Below are 18,835 nucleotides of genomic sequence, written 5' to 3'. Positions count from 1 at the left end.
GTGAGATGATTTGTTTGACGTGCGTTGGAAGTGAGTATGCGCGTCAACGTTTTGATGGGATGAGATGAGTGTCAAGTGAAGAATTGGATGGTGCTATTTAACTCAATGCATGATCTCCGGGCAGCGTCCGACGACTAATCGACCCCCTACGACTCATACCCCGACGATTGATACGGTTTGCCAACTACCGTAGATCAGAAGGCATCGCCCATGGCTAGTATGCTCAGGCATTGTCAATGGCTGTCAGGCTCAGGCCTCGGAAATGCCGTCCAGTTCTCCCGGGTTCCGCGCAAGGCAACGGGATCTGACTATGGTATAACCCTTCTTTAAATATGCGTTGCCCTATTGTGAGCGACTAAGCATCATAGGTCGGGACAGGATTTTGAGATGGCAACATGGTGAAGGTATGTTAAGCCGGTGCTTCTTACTATCCACGGTTGTATGTGTAGAAAACATGATAGATACAAATTCAGCAAGAGAGCGTATCAGAGCGGCGTCATTCCATAGCTAAATTTGTATTGCCAAAAAGATCAAAGAGAACCTTTGGAGACCATATTTAGTTAGGTTGTGGAGCTTAATTATGACCAGGGTTAGACCCGCGGGAAACCATAGAAGATCATTCAAATAGCCGCCATAAAAACCATCAATTAGATAAAAAAACAAGGGTATCAATGCATTAAGGTTTTATGCCCGTATAGCTCCCATAACTCCCAAAATGGCTTGCGGATGTATGATTGCGCATCCCAAATCGCGATCAGATCATGCCGGCGAATCTCCGGCCAGCCCATCCAGATCCGTATTCCTGGTATTCCTGGCGGGTAATGGCCAGCTTGCCCAGTTCTTCGCGGTTACTTGCAAGACGAGAGCCGCCGAGCCAGGTGAAGCGGAAAGGACTAAAAACGGTTAGTCAGTGGAAGCGGAATGGAAACACCACTGGGAGACAACTTACTCCTCAGCACGTCGTACGCGAACAACACATTCTGAAGATGCAATCCCTCGGAGGTCATTTTCTCTGGTATAGCGAGTTAGCAAATTGCCACATCTGAGTCGCAAAGTAGATCATAAACCCAAACTTACAGTCTTTCCATGAACCCGGGGATGCAAGAATTACCACCAACCACCAACACATTCGCCAAGAAAGCAGCATGCAATCCAGGCGGCAGCACTGATAAACTCTGGAGAATCATATCGGGGATACCAGCTTGTTGCATTCCAATATCACTGGGTGTAAATAGAAGCTCCGGGACAGTAAACCTTTCATTGCCTAGAACGAGCACATCCTCAGACAAAACCTCGGCACTGAGACCAGAGAGTGCACCCTTCTTTTTCTTCGCATGTAAGAGTGGATCATGTGGGCGCATGAAACCCGTCTTGTGTGCATTTGGATCAGGAAGCACATAGTCCACTACCACACTTTGGGCTTCTTCACGCTTGCGATTCGCCTTCCAGGTTCGTTCCATATCGCTCTTGAAATCATTGCTAACGAAGCAGACTGCTTCTTTGACTTCGTTCATGATGTAGGTCTCATCCACCATGTTGTATTGTCGCATGGATACAATCTCCTTCAGGTAGTTTGTGAGGAGCTTGCCGCCGACGTCGAGCCGTCGGATGGCACGTTGGATGGGCTGGCCCTTGTATACCGGTGTCACCGTTGTATGTGAGTATCCTGAATCGACGACCAGCAGACAGTCCTTGGGCATGATATCGGAGTCGGTCTTGTTGAGGGGATCGCCAAATAGCGATTGGACCTCATTCCAAGCATTAAGAGTCGGGCCTTCAGAGAAACAATAGAATCAGTATCTTCTATGCTGGAAAGACCATAATATTGGCATATCCATTTCTTACCCAAACACCTAACATAACCTCCAAACCCCCATTCCTCCATAACCATCTCATCCGTATTCCGCTGCAACACCGGCAAGTTATTCGGCGCTTCAGTAAGCACCAGAGTCGTTTCCTCTGGATGAGCAATACGAAGCTGCTTATTCCGCGCCGTCGCCTTCTCCTCGAAGAAAGTCTGATCCCAAATCTCCCTCTCCGCTTCCCAGTTCACGATATATCCCTTCTCCACCGGGCGGCGGAACACCGCCTCGTTCCAGTCGGTAACATGGCTTGCGATTTGTGTGCCAGTCCAAATTCGGTTATCCCGGGTCTTCACGATCGCGTTTGGTATTGAGATGCAGTTGGATAGGGCTTCTTCGGGGGAAGACGAGGGATCGCAGGCATAGCCCGCTTTCATTGTATAGGCGCCATTGTCGATGACGAAGGTCTTGTTGGGTATATGTCGAGCTGGGACATCTGGAGAGTTCTTGGCAGCCTTCGTGGAGGTGCGCGACTTTGTCACCATTTTTGTTAGTTGTTGAATGCTTTGAATGGCGACGAGAGTCGAAGCTCTTTGGATGCTCCGCTAGGTGTTTGTCGTGTTTGATTGAAGCGGAACTTTTTGTGATGCCTGAGGCTTCAGGCTTGTAAGTCTATAGATCACGCTGATGATGGAGTGTTCATGAGTACTATAGGAGCTATTCTTTTTAGGTATTTTCCAGTGAGTCAGGACTAGGCTAGGTAGAATTCTTCAATTGGTCAGTTTAAATTGCAGTAATGCCTGACGGGTATGCACATACTATAGTCAACAGCAAACACTCAAGAGATATATATCCGGGTAGTACTATCTGCCTGCCTAATCAACTCATAAACATTTAAAACCCAATGAAGAAGGAATATTTGAATTACATTGAAGCACAATTGAATTTAATGACAATTTCCAGTCAATCATCCAAGAAATCCTGGAAAACCCAGCTTCATCACTCTAAAGAACATGCCCTACAAGCCCTCCCATTCCTACCCTACCAACTTCAAACTTGCCCCGCCGAGAGCCCCGCGGATTAAAATCAAAATCTCCGCCCAAAATTTCTCTCAGCTCCAAAACACCAACCACCAAACCTCTTCAATACAGCTCTAGTAGCTAAAAACCACCACACACAACCTCTAAAAATGGCCACCCAATTCCCAGTCGTCATATCGACTACCCTCACCCTCCTGGAGAAATTCCAAGCAACCCTCGCATCCCCTACAACCGCAACCGCGCAGGCGCCATCCAAAGATGCCAACGCGAGCGCAGAAGCAGACACCACCACAAACGCTCTCCCCCTCCTCTCAAACTCCGCCGCAGTACTCAAGTCTCAAGTCACCAAGCTCTCGCTCCTAGCCATCACCGCGCCCTTCACTCATTCCGCCGTTAGCACCGTGCTGCGCGCATGCAACGAGTCCGTTCTCCCATCGCTAGTCACCGCCGCTCTACTCGTTACACCCGCTGGGTACACTCAAGCATTTCATACGGAGATTCTTTTACTTGTGAAGACTGCATTGGTGGAGTTTTCTACATTGGTGCGGGATGTGAAGGGGATTGCTGAGACGAAGGACTTGGCGAAGAGGGAGAGGGACGCCAAGAAGGAGAAGGAGGGAGAGATTTCGAAGATCGAGAAGGATGCTGTTATGGTTGCTGTGGGGCGGGTGTGGGATGCTTGTGATGCTGTCACTGAGGTTGCGGGGAAGGGGGTTGTTGGGTTTGTGATGCGGAGGGTGGAGCAGTGGAGGGATCTTGTTAAGGATGCTGTTGAGGAATTGGAGGATTGGGATCCGGAGGAGGATGATGAGTTTTTTGATGAGTTGATGGGGGAGGAGAAGGGTGATGACAACGACGATGACGATGAAGACGAGGACGAGGAGGAGGATACGGCTGCGCTGCAGGAGAACAAGAAGTCGACTCTCCGATTCATCAAGCCCATCGCCCAGGTCTACCCTGCTATTCTTACAAACCGACTTAAGAATGCGGGTGACAAGCCTTTGTCTTCGACGGCTGGCATTGCAAAGCTTGAGTCTTTGATGATCAATCTGCAGAGTATACCTGATCAGGTTGATGAGGCTGCTGGGGCTTTGTATGAGAACAACTGGAGCAAGGCGGCGGAATACCTCAAGAAGACGCAGAAGAATGCGGCGCAGGCTGTGAACTCGGTTTCTTCGCCGTGGATTGTTTCCGAGATTGCGGAGGGCGAGCAACAACCGGCTGACAAGTTTGCTACTTGGTCGAAGATGTGGCTCAAGGTCATGGACGAAGTCAGCAAGCCGATTGATGCCGCTGTGAGCGAATAGATGCTCAAGTATGAGACTGGTGCTGTACGTAACTGGGATCATGGTTCTGTCAGCGTGATAGACACTACTAGTCTTGTCAAGATAATATCCATGAATAAACTAGAATAAATTGGATACACAGCCACTGAAATGTATATGTACATTGAAGAAAATGAAGGGAAAACTATGATACATATGGCAGATGAGTATGAACGGGCAAAGTCTCATCGGTCAAGTCAAAGGGAGAGAATGATAGCCAGACACCAGCTTAGAACGTGTCAACGCGAGCAGCCTTATCTTCATGCTCCCAGTCGGGCAGATCTTGGGTAGGAATATGATCCTTCAAGAACTCCAAAACAGCTTCAGTGCCCTTGGCGACGACTTGCCACCGGGGAACCCGGAATCGATTGCCAGCAACCTCGAACCTTCTCAGTGCTGACCCTGTACCCCAATTCTGCGGAGAACGCTCAGCACCGAGTAGGCCAATCTTAGGAGGTAGATAATCAATGTCGTTGTTGCTGATATCCAACACCTGCAGGCCCTGTACTGCCTCGAACTCCACGCTGGAATACTGATTGTCCGAGGCCAGGAAAGTCTTCATCTCCAAGTATGTCTGTCGAATGTGCGGGAGGGATCCGGTCAGACGGTTGTTGGACACGTCTAGGAAGTTCAGCGATGGAGCTTGCAGGTGTTTCAACAGAGGCTCTAGGGAGGTGAGACCAGCGGCACTGAGATTGAGACTTTGCAGCTTTGGCAGCTCAAGTGAAGAAGACATGAGCTCTGCACTGTTGAGCGGGTTGTGTGAGAGATCAAGCTCAACCAGTCCCTGTGCAAGCATGGTCAAAGCTGGGACAGGGAAAAAACGAAGTTCATTATGCTGCAAGTAAACGCAGCGAACGTCCTCCGGGTTGATCGACTCGATCTTGGTTGATTCCAGATCTGTGAGGTCGGAGTATGATCTGTCGAGGACACCGCCAGGCTTCACCTGCCAACCACTTTCCAGCTCTGGGGTCTCTGGCGCCAGCGTGAACTGAGTCGCGACTGATCCCTCGTCGTCGGTATCTTGAGGTTCGGGTTCGCATCGATTCCGGAGATCCTGGATGATTTCATCCGAGCTCATGCTGAGTAGCTTCCGCTCACGAAGCGGGTTATTGGCAATTTTGAACGTAGACAGGCTTTCGATCAACCCGATCTTCTCATCCACCTGAGTGATGTTATTACCAGTAAAGTCGACTGTCTTGACATTCTTGAGGTCAACGAAACCAGCAGGAATCTCGGTGAGACGATTCACTTCGGCTGCAAGAACTGATAGAGATTGCCATGTAGAAACACAGGGAAGAGCCTTGATGCGATTCACATTGATAATAAGGCTGTGAAGGTTGGGTAAAGATAGCTGATCATTGGCCGCAAGGAGGTCCAATGAATTATTTGCAACATTGAGAGACTGCAGATTCTCCAGTCGGTCCACGCTTTCTGGGATCAATGTCCCATCCATATTGTTCTTGGGGGCATTGAGGGTCTTGAGAGGAAGCTTGCTTAAAGCTTCGAATGGCAAAGAGGTCAATTCATTCTCGCCAACATCCAAGACTTTCAGACAGGTCAGTTCTGAGATTTGATTCGGCAGCCTCGTGAGAGCATTGTTCCGTAGGTCCAAGCTTTCCAAGTGACGGAGACGTCCGATTTCCGAAGGAAAAGTTCCCTCCAACTTATTGGATGCCAATTTCAAGTCCACCAAGGATGGGATTTCCATGATGATCTCGAGCTTGTCCAGGGTTAAATCATTATTCGATAAATTGAGAATACGCAACTGGTGAAGTCGCCGGACTCCCAGTGGTAGAGAGAAGAGCTTGTTTCCATGTAGATCCAATGTCTCTATTCCGCCGAATTGAGGGCCTCGCTCATCACTGTCAGGGTCGAAATCCACGGGGTCGATGTCAGGGAAAACGATATCCGCAATTCCAGTCAATTCATTGTCTGCAGCGATGAATTTGACCAAGTCCACGTTCTCGAACCAGTTGGATGAGTTCTCCGAGTCGAACTCGTACATGTTGATCACCTCATTGGGAATCTCCGTCAATGACATCGCAGCAATATTCAACGTGCCTGATGCACGAGCACCCTCCACACGCTTCTTGAGCACAGCCGTATTGGATCCCTTGGGAAGCTGATTAAATGGATCCTCGGCATCAACGCTTTCCCATGTATTGATGGACGACTTGATAATTTCCGGCTTCGATTTGTCTTTGCTTGTCGCTGTCGCCGCAGCTTTTCTAGCGGCCTTTGCCTTTGCAATACTTTCTCGCAAAGCATTGGATGATTTGGACGCTTTCCTCGCCTCACTTTGCGCCTGCTGCTCCGGCGTAAGTTCGTCCTGTAGGGTCGATGCAGCAGACACGTATCGCGAAGGGGTCGAGGGCGATCTCGTAGAAGAAGGGGAATCTGTTTGAGGTTGAGGTTTCCTGGTCTTCCGTACATGGAGTGGCCGTTCTGGAGGGCCCATATCAGACAGAACGGGCTTTGATGGTTTCTTCACTAGGGAAGGGCGAGCAGGTGACGCTTTACTAGGCACCGCTCCTGGAACAGTCAACTTCCCCGAGGCCACCTTCTTGAGTGAGGGGTTAGATTCGACAATGCCACTTCCAGGTCCAATACTCTGTCTCGCAGATGGTAATCTCATTTTCGAAGGGCTATCGGTGGCCTCTGAAACCTTGCCCGATGCCAAAGATGAGGTCAAAGGTGCCGACGTGCGAGGACGGGAAGGGAATCGGAGCTTGGAGACGGGCGGGGGCAGAAGATCATTCCCGTTTGTTTGGCTAGAGGAGGACCGTGATGGCGACCTTGAATATGTGGACACATTGGATGGCGTCCGCGATGGAGATCGTATTGGGCTGGCACCATTGAAAAAGCTCGATTGTCTTTTCGCCGAAGCCGGCGATGGTGGGATGTGCGCAATTGTCTCGATTGTGCGTTCTGACAGAGATGGACGCTCCTCCTGACGACCGCGAGGCTCCTGTGCAAGTCCATCATTCTCGTCGTCCCCACCTAACAAGCTCGCACCCTCCAATGTTTGTGTTCCGTCTATTTCCGTTTGAGGCTCGTCCCGTTTGGGAGGAGGTCGGACGATTGGCTTTGCTGGTAAGGAGTAGCGTGGGACTGTGGGTGACTTCCGCAGCGATTCATGGGACGGTCGTCGGAGCCGACTATGGTCCAGTCCAGGGTCGGCCTGCAATCGATCGCGGGAGGGGGAGGGGCGGATGGATTTCGGTGCGGTGGATGTTGGCAGGGGCAATCTGGATGCTGCTAGCCGTGGGATACCACTGGCTGGGCGGGTAGTGGTTCTCTGTTGGCTCTCCATCTTTTGACGATGATTGTATTGCTGAAGCGGGGGCTCAGTCAGGGTGGCCAAGTCGTTAGCAAAAACTAGGGACGCTCAATGCCTGAGCAGAGCTAGAAATGTGACAGGTGCGGGGAGGAATCAATGGCGGGGATTGAGTTGGCGTATGGTTGGTCCCGCCTCATGTTCAAACACAAAGAAGAGAAGAGGAACCCCTGGGGCGCCGTCGATTTAGGATGGGAGATCGATCGAAGCTAAAAAAAGGTTGATTGGATTGTTTACATTTACATGTCATCCGAGATCCTCACTGATAGCGGCCTGAGGCACCAACTGCCAATAGTGTTGGACTACTCAAATCAGAGGAAGACATACCTTGCAGGTTTCAGGGAATTTTTTGTGGCGGTCACAATCAATCTATGCAGACATTATGGAGAGTGGCAGATATCATTGTGTTACTACTGCACAGCAAACGAGTTTAACTTTTTCATCTTGAAAGACAGCGTGGAATGGACGGCTAGCTGCCAGCCTACCATGCCAGGGCAGGGACCTAGCCGCGTGGCACACATAGCAATAGTAATTTTCTTGATTCTAGAAGCTATTTCTTCGGTAGTCAATACTATTTTCTAGCCTTAGATATGCAGTGGTAGATAATTTGAAGCTATACGGTACAGACAATACTCACATGATAGTCAACACTACTTCCTCGAACTAAATGCGAAGCTATCATACGAGCACTATTTCACTGTACAAGCAAGGAGGGTTGCTATCTCTCTAGACGCAAGAAGAACCACTAGCTGCCCTATTTAGTTTCTTGTGTATTGCAATAGAACTCGCTTTTGGAATTCAATTAATTGTTTTATTTCATAATGACGTAAATAGGCAATAGACCCCTTTAATCCCTGACAGCAGTGGGCCGAGAAGCAAACTTGAATTACTATTACCTGTGCATCTATGGGACGTGATATGAAGTAGTTTCATCTTATTCAATTAATTACCCTGTAGCTACCCATGTCAGATACGCTTCTATTATTTGGTACTACGTCATGGACCAATTGAGAAGAGATAGTCAATCTTATTGCTATAGTAGTATTAGAACTGAACTATCCATTTTCCCCATTGCGCCTCTTCGTAGGTCAAGTATACGCTCTAGCTCCTCTCTAAATCCTTTTCTGAGCCAACCCAGCTTAATGAGGCTGAATACGGCTGGGGATATACACACTGTGGAAACAGTGATATGATACAATGAGCTGAAACCAAGCTACAGCTAGTGTTCGTCCAAAATTATCGGTTGCCAGCCCAACCCGTAGCCCGCTCCCGCTGTTCGCGGGTGTTTACTTGCCCTGAGCGTCTCGTGATCGTCAGTCTAAACCTCTTCTGGATCAGTGGAGTCACATGTGGGTCACATGATTGGCCCAGATTCCCAGCGGAGGCTGGTGCCAAAGCCCCCAACTGGGTCTTCATCTGACTCCAACTGGCTCCCACTGCCCAGCCGCACTTTGCTATGCCCGTTCCCAGCCTCCCAGCCCCCCTCCTCCACGATATCAATCCAAACCCGTCCCACTACCACTTCCGATTTCCCACAACCCTGCTATCCTCCCCTTCCCTCCCTTTATCCCGCTCCTCTCCCCTCCCCCTGTCATCCTTTGTTCCATTCCCCTCAATCCAATCCATTCTTGACGTCTGCTCGGCCATTCACACAAGTGATTTCCGACGCTTCGTATTCTCGAATCCTTCCAATCTCCGGTATGTTGATCGGCTATCGTTCATATCGCTATCGATAGCGGCCTGATAAACTGATTGAATGTCTAGTGCGAGGATCACACTTCCCCACGGTTGAACTACTACATTCTCTGTCGTCATTCCACTTCTGTTTTGACGACACATCCCCAATCGGTCATGTCTCAAACCGCCTTTCGATCTCCAAGTCCCCTCGCAGCACCGGCGGAGATTCTTGCCCCGGCAACCCCAGTCCGTCGCAACACTCTATCTCCTTCGCCAGACCTCAGTGCCGCCGTCAAAGATCGCTCCTCTCAATCAGACAAGAAGTTCCTGTCTCCACCCGCCCTCTCATCATCCGATATGACTCCGCCGCCTTCCACCCAGATTCCCGGAGCGCCTCTGCGCCGGTCTCACTCTCGCTCTCTAAGTCCCGCCATTGTTACCCCCGCCGACCTGGACAAGTCACTATGCGCCGCCTACGGGGCGTCGGAGAACCTCCCAACGACTGAAGAGATTGACAATGCCAGCGAGACCCGACTGCGACAAATCGCCAAGGATCTTCTCGCCGTGGCCCAAGAGGCTCGCATGTCGGCGCTGCATTTCAAGCTTCAAAACAGTCTGGTCTCATTTGCCAGCAACGAGGCAGTCAAGCGCGCCGAAGTCGAGCAGCAGCTCGCCAAGCGGGAGGTTGAGATTCTTCAGAGCGCCGAGTATCGCAGTCGCTCGCGCCCTGCCGAGCCCTTGACCCCCAAGCAATCTCACTCTGTCCCCACCGACGACTACCTGGCCGTCCTCCACCGATCACAGGAACTAGAAAATGCCAATCTTGTTCTGGACCGCCGTCTTCGCAACGCGAAGCGTGCCATTGACGATACAACTGCCCGCTCAGTGGAGCTGACTGAACAAAATGAGATGTTGAAGCGTCGTATCCAGGACAACCGCAATCACTTTTCCCAAATTTACAACTACGGTGGCTTGTCTCCCGGTATGCAGAATGAGCTCCACACGATATGCCGCGGCGAGCACACCGATGGCCTTGCAGCGCTTCTCTTCGCCGACAAATTCACCAACCGCCTCCATGAACCACAAGGCTCGTATGGCGCCCACTCCTCTGTCCCTGTGACACCCAACCAGCCGCGCTCCGCCCGCCAGGATCGTCACTACCTGACGCCAGGCCGCAATGCACGCGACCAATACGATAGCGACAGCACCGTGTCCCTGTCCGCCCCCGAGTCTGAAGACGAGATTGTCGAGGCCAGGCATCAGCACGTGCGGACTACCGCCCCTAAAACCAGCACTCTTCTTCAGACAAAGCTATTTGGCCAGGTGAAGAAGGCTGGCGTGGAACGTCCCCAATCTTCCAAGCGCAAGGCCGGTTCTGGCGATAGTCCAGCCACGAAGAGATCCAGGACCAATGCCGGAGTGGGTCTGGGCATCGAGACCTAACGGCTCCAGTTCCCCCCACCCTTCGGCTACACGAGCGTCCGCACTGACGCTTGTGCATGTCCACTTTGGATACGATTCATGAACTAGCGCTGCTTCTTGGCCTTTGGCATTCACCTGTGACGACTTGCCTTCCTTTGGGAAATATGAATGATGAACAAACCTCTCCGTCTGTTGACGGCATGCACTTTTCTACTATAGCGATTGGGATTTTGACTTTTTTGACTTTTTTTTTCGTTTTTATGGCTTTGTTTCTTTTCATTGCAGGGTCTGAGTGGCTTTGAGCTTCTACACCAGACAATGGCGTTTAATACAGGGATCATCTTTATCTTGTCTTGTGTGGACTGGATTCTTTATGATCGGTGTGGAATGGCCACACTGTATCTGGTCCACTTTTCCATGGTCGGGTCTGTCGGGGTCGGTAAGATGGGAATTCGTTTCAGACTGCATCATCACTTTGCATGGCTGTACTATAGGAATAGAATTGAATTCAATCATTGAAAAGTTGATCAGCATTCATTGCTCTCTAGTAATCCTTTCATGTTGATGAAGAATAGATACTCGATCTAACCTTAATTGGAACGTGTGTCGGACTAGCTTCCTGATGGAGTAGCATGTTCCTTGTTGGGACATGAATAGGGGAAGACGATATAGTATATTCAAACCCATTTGGTAGGCTCCGTCTTTATTTGAATATCCCTTTGATCCGTAATAATCTAAGTGACTATAAGACTGCCGCCTTCATCCCAGGGCTATCGTGTCCGTATCCAGGCTAAGAGGGCAGGTGCATCATAGAGCTGCACCTGGATAAATAGTAACCGAGTGCTATACACAGTCCACAAGCGTCTTCCCTATGATATCTGATCAATTACATTGCAGCTATTCAACACTCACTTCAGGCATAAATGCGCCGAATCTCTTGACTGGCACCTTCTCTGCGTAGAGACGGTCAATCTCTTCAGTAGTAAGGCCGGTCGTGTTCGGAACACAATAATATGCACAAATGAAGACCAATATCGAGAGACCCGCGAACGGAAATGCGGTCCTCGCCCCGAGATCACTGGAATCCGTGTTATAAATGTAAGGCACGACGAACTGGGTCAGCCAGGTTGACAACGTCTGGAACAGAACTTCAATGGCGAGGGTTTTGGCCGAAGACGAAAACTCGGTATCTCCGCTGCGATGGGCCATCCGATAGCTTGCAGAAGACTGGTTTGGATTGAGATTAGGATGTTCCTAAGAAAGAGATTGATGGTCCGTTAGTGAGTGGGACTCGGTTCAGTATAGGTAGCTTCGTACATTAGGACACTAATAGCCCACACGGCTCCCATTCCTGGGGCCCAGTAAAAGAGCGCCGATGGTGGTCATGAACAGAAAATTTAGAATAATGCCTGAAAGAAGCCACCCGCGCTTGCTGACTTTATGTCCAAAAATACCAAGGCAAATGATAACGATGATGGCCAAGCCACATCCCCCGATACCGATATCGAAGCAGTGCACGGCAGGCAATCCCACCGTGAGAAGGAGGTAGGTGGACTGAGCCAGGAAAGCAGCCCCGACCCAGTTGTTGGTGCTGTAAAGAAAGGCTACCGTCAACGTTCGCTTCAGGATCGTACCGCGGAAGCACTCCATATACGATGCTTCTTCATCAGATGTTGAAGTTGTTCTTCCTCTATCGTCTGGATTAGGTAGGCAACGCGATCCTCATTATCCTCATTCCCACTGTAGATCCGATCGAGGACCTTTTTTGATTGTTCAAGTTTTCCTCGTCGGATCAGATAGACAGGAGATCTGTGGTTTTTTCCAGTATTAGTTCGTACAAACTCGATCTCGCAGTCCAACAAGAAGAAAAATCGAGCACTCAGTCTGGGGTAAGCGCAAACCTAACAAAAGCAAGGAACCCTAGTGCCCACTGAATGGAAAAAACGTTTCGGAATGCTTGAGTTTGCGTATATGGCACGAAGATTCACACAAGACCTAAGCCCACTCCCTGCATGAAAACTACAAATAGCACAAGGCAGGCTTGCATGGGGCCAGCGAGTTTCAGCGGGGCGACTTCAGATGCGTAACTGGTTCCTGCCGTCATTCCAGCTCCAATTGCTGTTCCTGTGATCATTCTCCCAGCCAGAAACCAGTCTCCAATTTCGGCTGTATACAAAACAGCCGTTCCAACCAAGGAGAGAATACCTGCAGCGGCTCCATGCCATTTACGACCCCATCTGTCGGCAACTAGACCGACGGAGTACGCGCCCAGAGCCTGTGCGAGGGAAGCCATCGATGTCCAAACAGATGTCCAGACCTTTGGCAGATAGAGACCAGGGGCATCTGTGGCACCAAACCGGATTATGAAAGAAGGCATGGCGATTACGGATCCATTTACCACGAGATCGTAGGGGTACATCAGACCTGCAGTAAAAGCTACGCTGCCTGATTGGATTCCATGGTGAGTCACTCAATTGGGACCAGTAACTAGCCCGAATACAATAGGAGGACTCTCACAATAGAGAACAGCACGTGGGTACAGCCGGGCTGTTTGCCAGCTGTTAATTGACACTCATCCTCTTGGAGATGGCGTCCACGTTCCACGGCATCACTCGGCTCATTGCCCGCCTTCTCCAAGTGCACAGAGGTGGCGTTGACACTCTTCATGTATTGTCGATTTCCAGGTATAGAGACAGATATGGCAAAGCAAATGTCTTTTTATGTATGGAGGATTGGAATGAATTCAAAAGCCTGGCACTAACGTCCCAACATGAATGGGCTGAATAGGAGGATGTCGAAAAGAGAAATTGAAGTGCGGTTTAAGTAGTTTATCACCTACGCCTAACATTGATCCTCACCCTTTACCGGCAGAGCCCGACTCTCCCCTCATAGAGCCCGGTGGGTTGAAGTTTCTTATCCTCGCCTTCCATATGTTGAGGTATAGCTAGTATGTAAGACACCATGATCAGATTAGCATTGAGGAAAAGTGGCCCTGGCACTCGGCAATTCCGAGCAACCACGAGCCAACGCGAGTCAAATACTGAGCTTGTTGGCGAAGGAGGTTACTTTAGCCGCTGCGATTAGCTAGCAATGTTCCTGACTTGACGAATATAGAAAATACAGTCCCAAAGAGGCGCCACCCCCGCCGGACACTATCCTAGTTCCTGCTTCTGGCTCCCCCCCATCTGCTTCCCCACACATGTTCGGGACATCCGGGGTCTTTACATGCATACTCAGCTCGGCAATCGCGTTAAGTTATTTATACAAAGCATTATGGCACAGCAAGTCCAGATATCCTAGTCGTAAACTCTACTGGATTCACATTGCCTCCTACAGTGCCCAGAACTAATTCGCCACGACGACATTCACGAGCATTAGCGAGGAAGACAAGCCCTCGATTTACACCTCTCCTGATCACACCACCTCCAAAATTGATCCGTTACTATATGGAGGGTTTGCAGAGTATGTGTTGGCTGTTTGCGCCTCAGTATCTTGACTTGGTCTTATGAGCTGACCGCAGTGAGCTAGACACATGGGGCGTTGCATTTATGGCGGGATTTACGATCCCGGCAATAAGAACGGTCTAGTCGACGAGAACGGTTTTCGTACCGATGTGATTGACTGTATGAAAGAATTAAAGGTGCCAATTAGTATGTGAACTTGTCTGCTCGTCTCGTATGAAATAATTTTTTGGGAGAAGTGGACATATACTAAATCTCCCCTCTTCATCTAAATCAGTACGGTACCCTGGAGGGAATTTCACGGTCACGTATCATTGGCTAGACTGAGTAGGTCCAAGGGATCAGCGGCCGAAGAATATACAAGCTGCCTGAAAGGGGGTGGAAAGAAATCACTTCGGTACAGATGAGTTCATGAAGTGGTGTGAGATCATCGAGGCCCAGCCGTATCTGGCGCTGAATATGGGAACTGGTACTCTTGAAGAAGGTGAGTATCGGTCTATCTCTCTGGTTATGCTTGTACCCGGTCAAAAGCTAAAAGCTGGTCATCATTTTGATATATCGTAGCACTAGGTTGGTTGGAGTATTGTAACCTTGACACTGATACACGTTATTCGAATCTCCGAAGGCGGAATGGGCGAGATAGGCCGTATGGAGTGAAGTACTGGGCATTAGGAAATGAAGTATGGGGTCCTTGATTAGTTTCAAGCGCTTTTTCATGTACATTGCTGGGAGATTTACCTCAGTGATGAAGGCAAGTTGAACAAGCTTCGAAGGAAGACTATGCGAAGAAGGCATACCAATGGGCAAAGGTAAATCTTTTCCCTGTCCTCGTTGCTTAAAAATCGGGTTTCAGAAATAGCTGACTCTGGGATCTTTTGCAGCACTGAAACAACTTGACCCAACAATCAAGCTTGTCTTGTGCGGAAAGGACGGACACAGCGATTGGGACCGATACGTGTTACAAGAATGTCTCAAGGTGACCGATCTACACAGTATCAACATATACACCTTTGATATGGAGTAAGGCGTCCAATCACAAACACAGGTTTCAAATTGGGCCAAAAAAACTATCTCTTTTCTATTTCCGTACCTAACTAGACACTACCCCAATGCCCCCAGCCCTAAGGCTGCCGAGAGAGCCATAGAGATTACAGCAGCACTAATCGATTTGGCGCGTACCGAAATGGACTACGAAGCCTTCCCCACACTTTGTGACAAAGCCAAAATCCCTTCACAGACCCAAGATCTCGTTTGAAGAGTGGAATATCTGAAACCCAATCCGAGCTCCAGGAAAAAAGGGTGCGGAAGAGCTCTACGATGGTTTCAGACATGACAGCAGTGGCATTATGTCTCAATGTGTTTATCCGACAGGCACAACATATTGGCATGGCCACGATCGCGCAGAGCATGAACGTGGTTGCCCCCCTGAGGACAAATGAGCAGGGAGTACTCAAGCAGACCACATACTGTCCTTTACTGCTTTTCTCTACTTATATGCGCGGTCAGAGTGTGGCAGTCCACGTCCGGAGTCCGGTTTATACGGGTCGAACTGTCCCAGAATGGCTAGCGAGCACGATGAATATTCCAATTTTGAATGTTTCCGCCGCTCTGAGCGATGATGATTATCTCAATCTGGCTGTGGTGAATATCTCAGACTCCAAATCACAGGAGGCATCCCTCCCGGCGATCCAGGGCCCGGTTCAAGTATTTTGCGTTGGTGGCGATGAGAATGATATTCGGGATACCAACACGTGGGGTTCTCAAAAGGTGGGAGTCAAGGAGTCGACATGGAATGACAAGGGGAAATTCGTCTTTCAAAAGCACAGTTTTACCCTGCTCCGATGGAAGGTCATCGCTTCTAGGTCGAAGATAGAAGAGTGTGGTGTCCCTGTTGATAGCACGTCAGCTACTCTGCATAATGCCCTGCATGGGGTTGATGTGTCTAGATAGAGAATCGAGTATTTTTTTTCAATAAAAAATAGGTCTTCATTACCTTATCATACCAGAACTCTGCTCGGTTCAGGTTGCAGATGTGGCTGTTGGGAAGTCATCGACTAGGTTTAACAGGTTTTAGTCAACATAGAAAACTATGAAATTGTCATCGAACTTCCAACGCACTTTGCTATGCTCCTTCAGAATTTAGTTATATGCTAGCTAGTTCAGAAAAGATTATACCTGTAATTAAGATTATGACTTATATCAACAAATTACAATTACACAGCGAGAGAGTATAAGGAAATCGGCTAATCAGAGCAACGGAATTAGAAAGGAGGGTAATGATATTAGTTGAAAATATGATGTGATTCTGTATCCGTAAAGAATATAAAATGAGCGCGCTTAGGGGTGTCAAAATATTGCTAAGCTTATACTACCTATCATTGTGGTGTGACCATTGTAATGATCATGGGTCTGGACTGGCCTAAGGCATCATCAACTGTAGTGTCTTAAAGTGGGACCGGTGCACGGGACCTGAGGACGGACGGGTCCCAATCCTGCTGAGTCAGCCTGTTCTGGCAAATTACCCGAACGGGCTTAGTTAGGGCTCGCTAAGCGAAGCGGTGAGTGTTGAAAGCGGCCACACGAAAAATGGCAACTTCAGTTTCTGCCGTGAAGGGAGACTTGACCAGCAACCCTCCGACGACCACCACCCGGCTCGATCCCCATCCGTCACCATGGTGCGTTCCCTTCGAATACCCTTTTGCGATTCATGATTATGGAATACCGAAATGCTCTGCGATCACTCTGCTCGATTTTCCGACAAGTGATGCCGCAGTTGGACATGTTGGAAAGGTTCATGGGCTGATTCAATTGTGTGTGGGATTTATAGGCGATCAAGCACAACAACCAAATCCAGAAGAACCGTGAGTGGCCCCCGGACAGTCTTTCAATTCGGCGCTTGATTTTTCTCGAATTTTGGGCGTTGGATTGAAATCAAGGTTTCAATCTCAAGGTATCAAAGATTGTGGTGTGCTAACATTTTTTCAATAGACTTCCGCAAGGATTGGCAGCGTCGTGTGCGTGTGCACTTCGACCAGGTACGACTATCCGATTCCATCTCCCCGAAAAATCTTTCTCTTTTCTCTCGCCGAACGACGTCTCCTCCCCGATTTGACCGGCATTGAATGGGAAAAACTTTTTGCTCGACAGAACTTGGGTCGACTAACATGCGCTTTTTCAACACTTTTTAGCCCGGCCGCAAGCACCGCCGTCGTGAGGCCCGTATCGCCAAGGCCGCCGCCGTTGCTCCTCGCCCCGTCGACAAGCTGCGTCCCGTTGTCCGGTGCCCTACCATCAAGTACAACCGCCGTGTTCGTGCTGGCCGTGGTTTCACCCTCGCTGAGCTGAAGGTAAATCGACCTTGTTTGCAATTGGGACATTTGATCCCTCCAGCAATGGAATTGCAAGAATATATCGCTCACCAATCTTCTTTTTCCCCCAATTTAGGAGGCCGGTATCCCCAAGAAGCTCGCCGGTACCGTCGGTATCTCCGTTGACCACCGCCGCACCAACTACTCCAAGGAGTCCCTTGTCGAGAACGTCGCCCGCCTGAAGGACTACAAGGCCCGCCTGATCCTCTTCCCCCGCAAGAGCGGTCAGTTCAAGAAGCTCGACTCTTCCGCTGAGGAGGTCAAGGCCGCCAAGGCCGGTGAGGGTATCGCCAAGAACGTCGGCGCTTCCTTCCCCATCGTCAACCCCGCCGTCGAGGCCGCCGTCACCGAGGTCAAGCGCGACTCCCTCCCCAAGGGTGAGGAGGCTGCCTACCGCCGTCTCCGTGACGCCCGCGCCGAGGCCCGCCACCGCGGCAAGCGTGAGAAGCGTGCCCGCGTCCAGGCTGAGGAGGAGCAGGCTGCCAAGAAATAAATGTGTTAATTTTCTGCTCGTGCTGATGATGATGATCGGGTCGGTTTTCGGATCGGGGATGAGTGTACTGTGGCATGGCGTGGCGCCTCTCTTCCTTTTCTCCTTTCAAACTGAATCCCTCTCTTAAACCTCTCCTCCTCCCTATCCCCCCTTTTTTTTACTCCTGTCTCTAAAAAGAAAGAACCCGGAAGATCTTCTCGAAATGCAAAACCGCCCAATTTTCTCAAAAATGCCTTCTTTTTGTTTCTCGTCGATCGGCTATTTGGTTCTGGTTCCGGTGTTGGTCTTTGGGCTGGTTCGGTCAAGATTCAACACAGAAACTATGTACCTACCGGTCCTATGGATTCTGTATTGGGTGTGTCAGGTTTCTTCCTGCAAGGATTTAGGGGCGAGGAGAAGATTTGGATACAATCTTGAGGTGAAAGATTGGAATTTGGGACTTATGGAGGCGTCATGCCATGGATAGGCTCATTAGAGCATTTCAGATAGTCCTCGCAATGACAAGAGGCTTCAAAAGTTTCAACTTGGATCATTAAGGTTGTAGATTGAACCCATGTCTAAATGGATGCATAGAGGTGTTTGCTTCACAAATAAACTATAGATTCGAGAATTCGAGTCTTACGTCCAATCGGCGGTATGGTACCCCGCGAAATATATAGTTGCTTGGTTTGCCATACCTTGCTGACGGTGATCCTGGGTGAATGGTTGCCAGTATATATTTTGATCCGGGCAGTTACAGATGGATGAAGAGAAACGTTGATAGGTCATAAGCTTTATTGTTTATTAAACCCAGTAAAGTTGAGAAACTTAAAACATGCATTTGATATTTGACACGATCTTCCAATATCACTCCCACCCCATTCAAGTTAAATATGGTATCTTAATCGCATTCCCTACCAACCCACTC

The 18,835-nt window shown here is 49.5% G+C and overlaps 8 protein-coding genes across 8 annotated transcripts; 5 read left to right on the top strand and 3 right to left on the bottom strand.

Annotated features, from left to right (window-relative positions):
* Positions 1–754: 754 nt before the first annotated feature.
* Positions 755–2,347, bottom strand: arp6 (actin family protein; the record flags this gene model as incomplete). Its single annotated transcript, XM_057152882.1, has 4 exons — positions 755–893; positions 950–1,012; positions 1,078–1,774; positions 1,846–2,347. The coding sequence occupies 4 exons, from the start codon at positions 2,345–2,347 to the stop codon at positions 755–757; spliced, it is 1,401 nt and encodes a 466-aa protein (XP_057007220.1).
* A 644-nt stretch (positions 2,348–2,991) lies between these two features.
* N7473_006941 (uncharacterized protein) lies at positions 2,992–4,149 on the top strand (the record flags this gene model as incomplete). The annotated part of the gene is made up of 1 exon (XM_057152881.1): positions 2,992–4,149. One exon carries the CDS (start codon positions 2,992–2,994, stop codon positions 4,147–4,149), a length of 1,158 nt encoding a protein of 385 aa, XP_057007219.1.
* Positions 4,150–4,396: 247 nt separating this feature from the next.
* On the bottom strand, positions 4,397–7,483 carry N7473_006940 (uncharacterized protein; the record flags this gene model as incomplete). Its single annotated transcript, XM_057152880.1, has 1 exon — positions 4,397–7,483. One exon carries the CDS (start codon positions 7,481–7,483, stop codon positions 4,397–4,399), a length of 3,087 nt encoding a protein of 1,028 aa, XP_057007218.1.
* Positions 7,484–9,358: 1,875 nt separating this feature from the next.
* On the top strand, positions 9,359–10,627 carry N7473_006939 (uncharacterized protein; the record flags this gene model as incomplete). Its single annotated transcript, XM_057152879.1, has 1 exon — positions 9,359–10,627. The coding sequence occupies one exon, from the start codon at positions 9,359–9,361 to the stop codon at positions 10,625–10,627; it is 1,269 nt and encodes a 422-aa protein (XP_057007217.1).
* Positions 10,628–11,503: 876 nt separating this feature from the next.
* Positions 11,504–13,273, bottom strand: N7473_006938 (uncharacterized protein; the record flags this gene model as incomplete). Its single annotated transcript, XM_057152878.1, has 4 exons — positions 11,504–11,860; positions 11,945–12,296; positions 12,595–13,030; positions 13,177–13,273. 4 exons carry the CDS (start codon positions 13,271–13,273, stop codon positions 11,504–11,506), a joined length of 1,242 nt encoding a protein of 413 aa, XP_057007216.1.
* An 865-nt stretch (positions 13,274–14,138) lies between these two features.
* Positions 14,139–14,474, top strand: N7473_006937 (uncharacterized protein; the record flags this gene model as incomplete). Its single annotated transcript, XM_057152877.1, has 2 exons — positions 14,139–14,260; positions 14,345–14,474. The coding sequence occupies 2 exons, from the start codon at positions 14,139–14,141 to the stop codon at positions 14,472–14,474; spliced, it is 252 nt and encodes an 83-aa protein (XP_057007215.1).
* Positions 14,475–15,396: 922 nt separating this feature from the next.
* N7473_006936 (uncharacterized protein) lies at positions 15,397–16,017 on the top strand (the record flags this gene model as incomplete). Its single annotated transcript, XM_057152876.1, has 1 exon — positions 15,397–16,017. One exon carries the CDS (start codon positions 15,397–15,399, stop codon positions 16,015–16,017), a length of 621 nt encoding a protein of 206 aa, XP_057007214.1.
* Positions 16,018–16,739: 722 nt separating this feature from the next.
* On the top strand, positions 16,740–17,928 carry N7473_006935 (60S ribosomal protein eL13; the record flags this gene model as incomplete). The annotated part of the gene is made up of 5 exons (XM_057152875.1): positions 16,740–16,742; positions 16,895–16,928; positions 17,056–17,102; positions 17,256–17,414; positions 17,512–17,928. The coding sequence occupies 5 exons, from the start codon at positions 16,740–16,742 to the stop codon at positions 17,926–17,928; spliced, it is 660 nt and encodes a 219-aa protein (XP_057007213.1).
* Positions 17,929–18,835: the final 907 nt, after the last annotated feature.

Source organism: Penicillium subrubescens (genome assembly GCF_028828155.1).
Source record: "Penicillium subrubescens strain IBT 31985 chromosome Unknown utg000005l_segment0_segment0, whole genome shotgun sequence".
Lineage (NCBI taxonomy): Eukaryota > Fungi > Ascomycota > Eurotiomycetes > Eurotiales > Aspergillaceae > Penicillium > Penicillium subrubescens.
The sequence above is the reverse complement of the archived record's forward strand: the minus strand, read 5'-3'. Positions and strand labels throughout refer to the sequence as shown.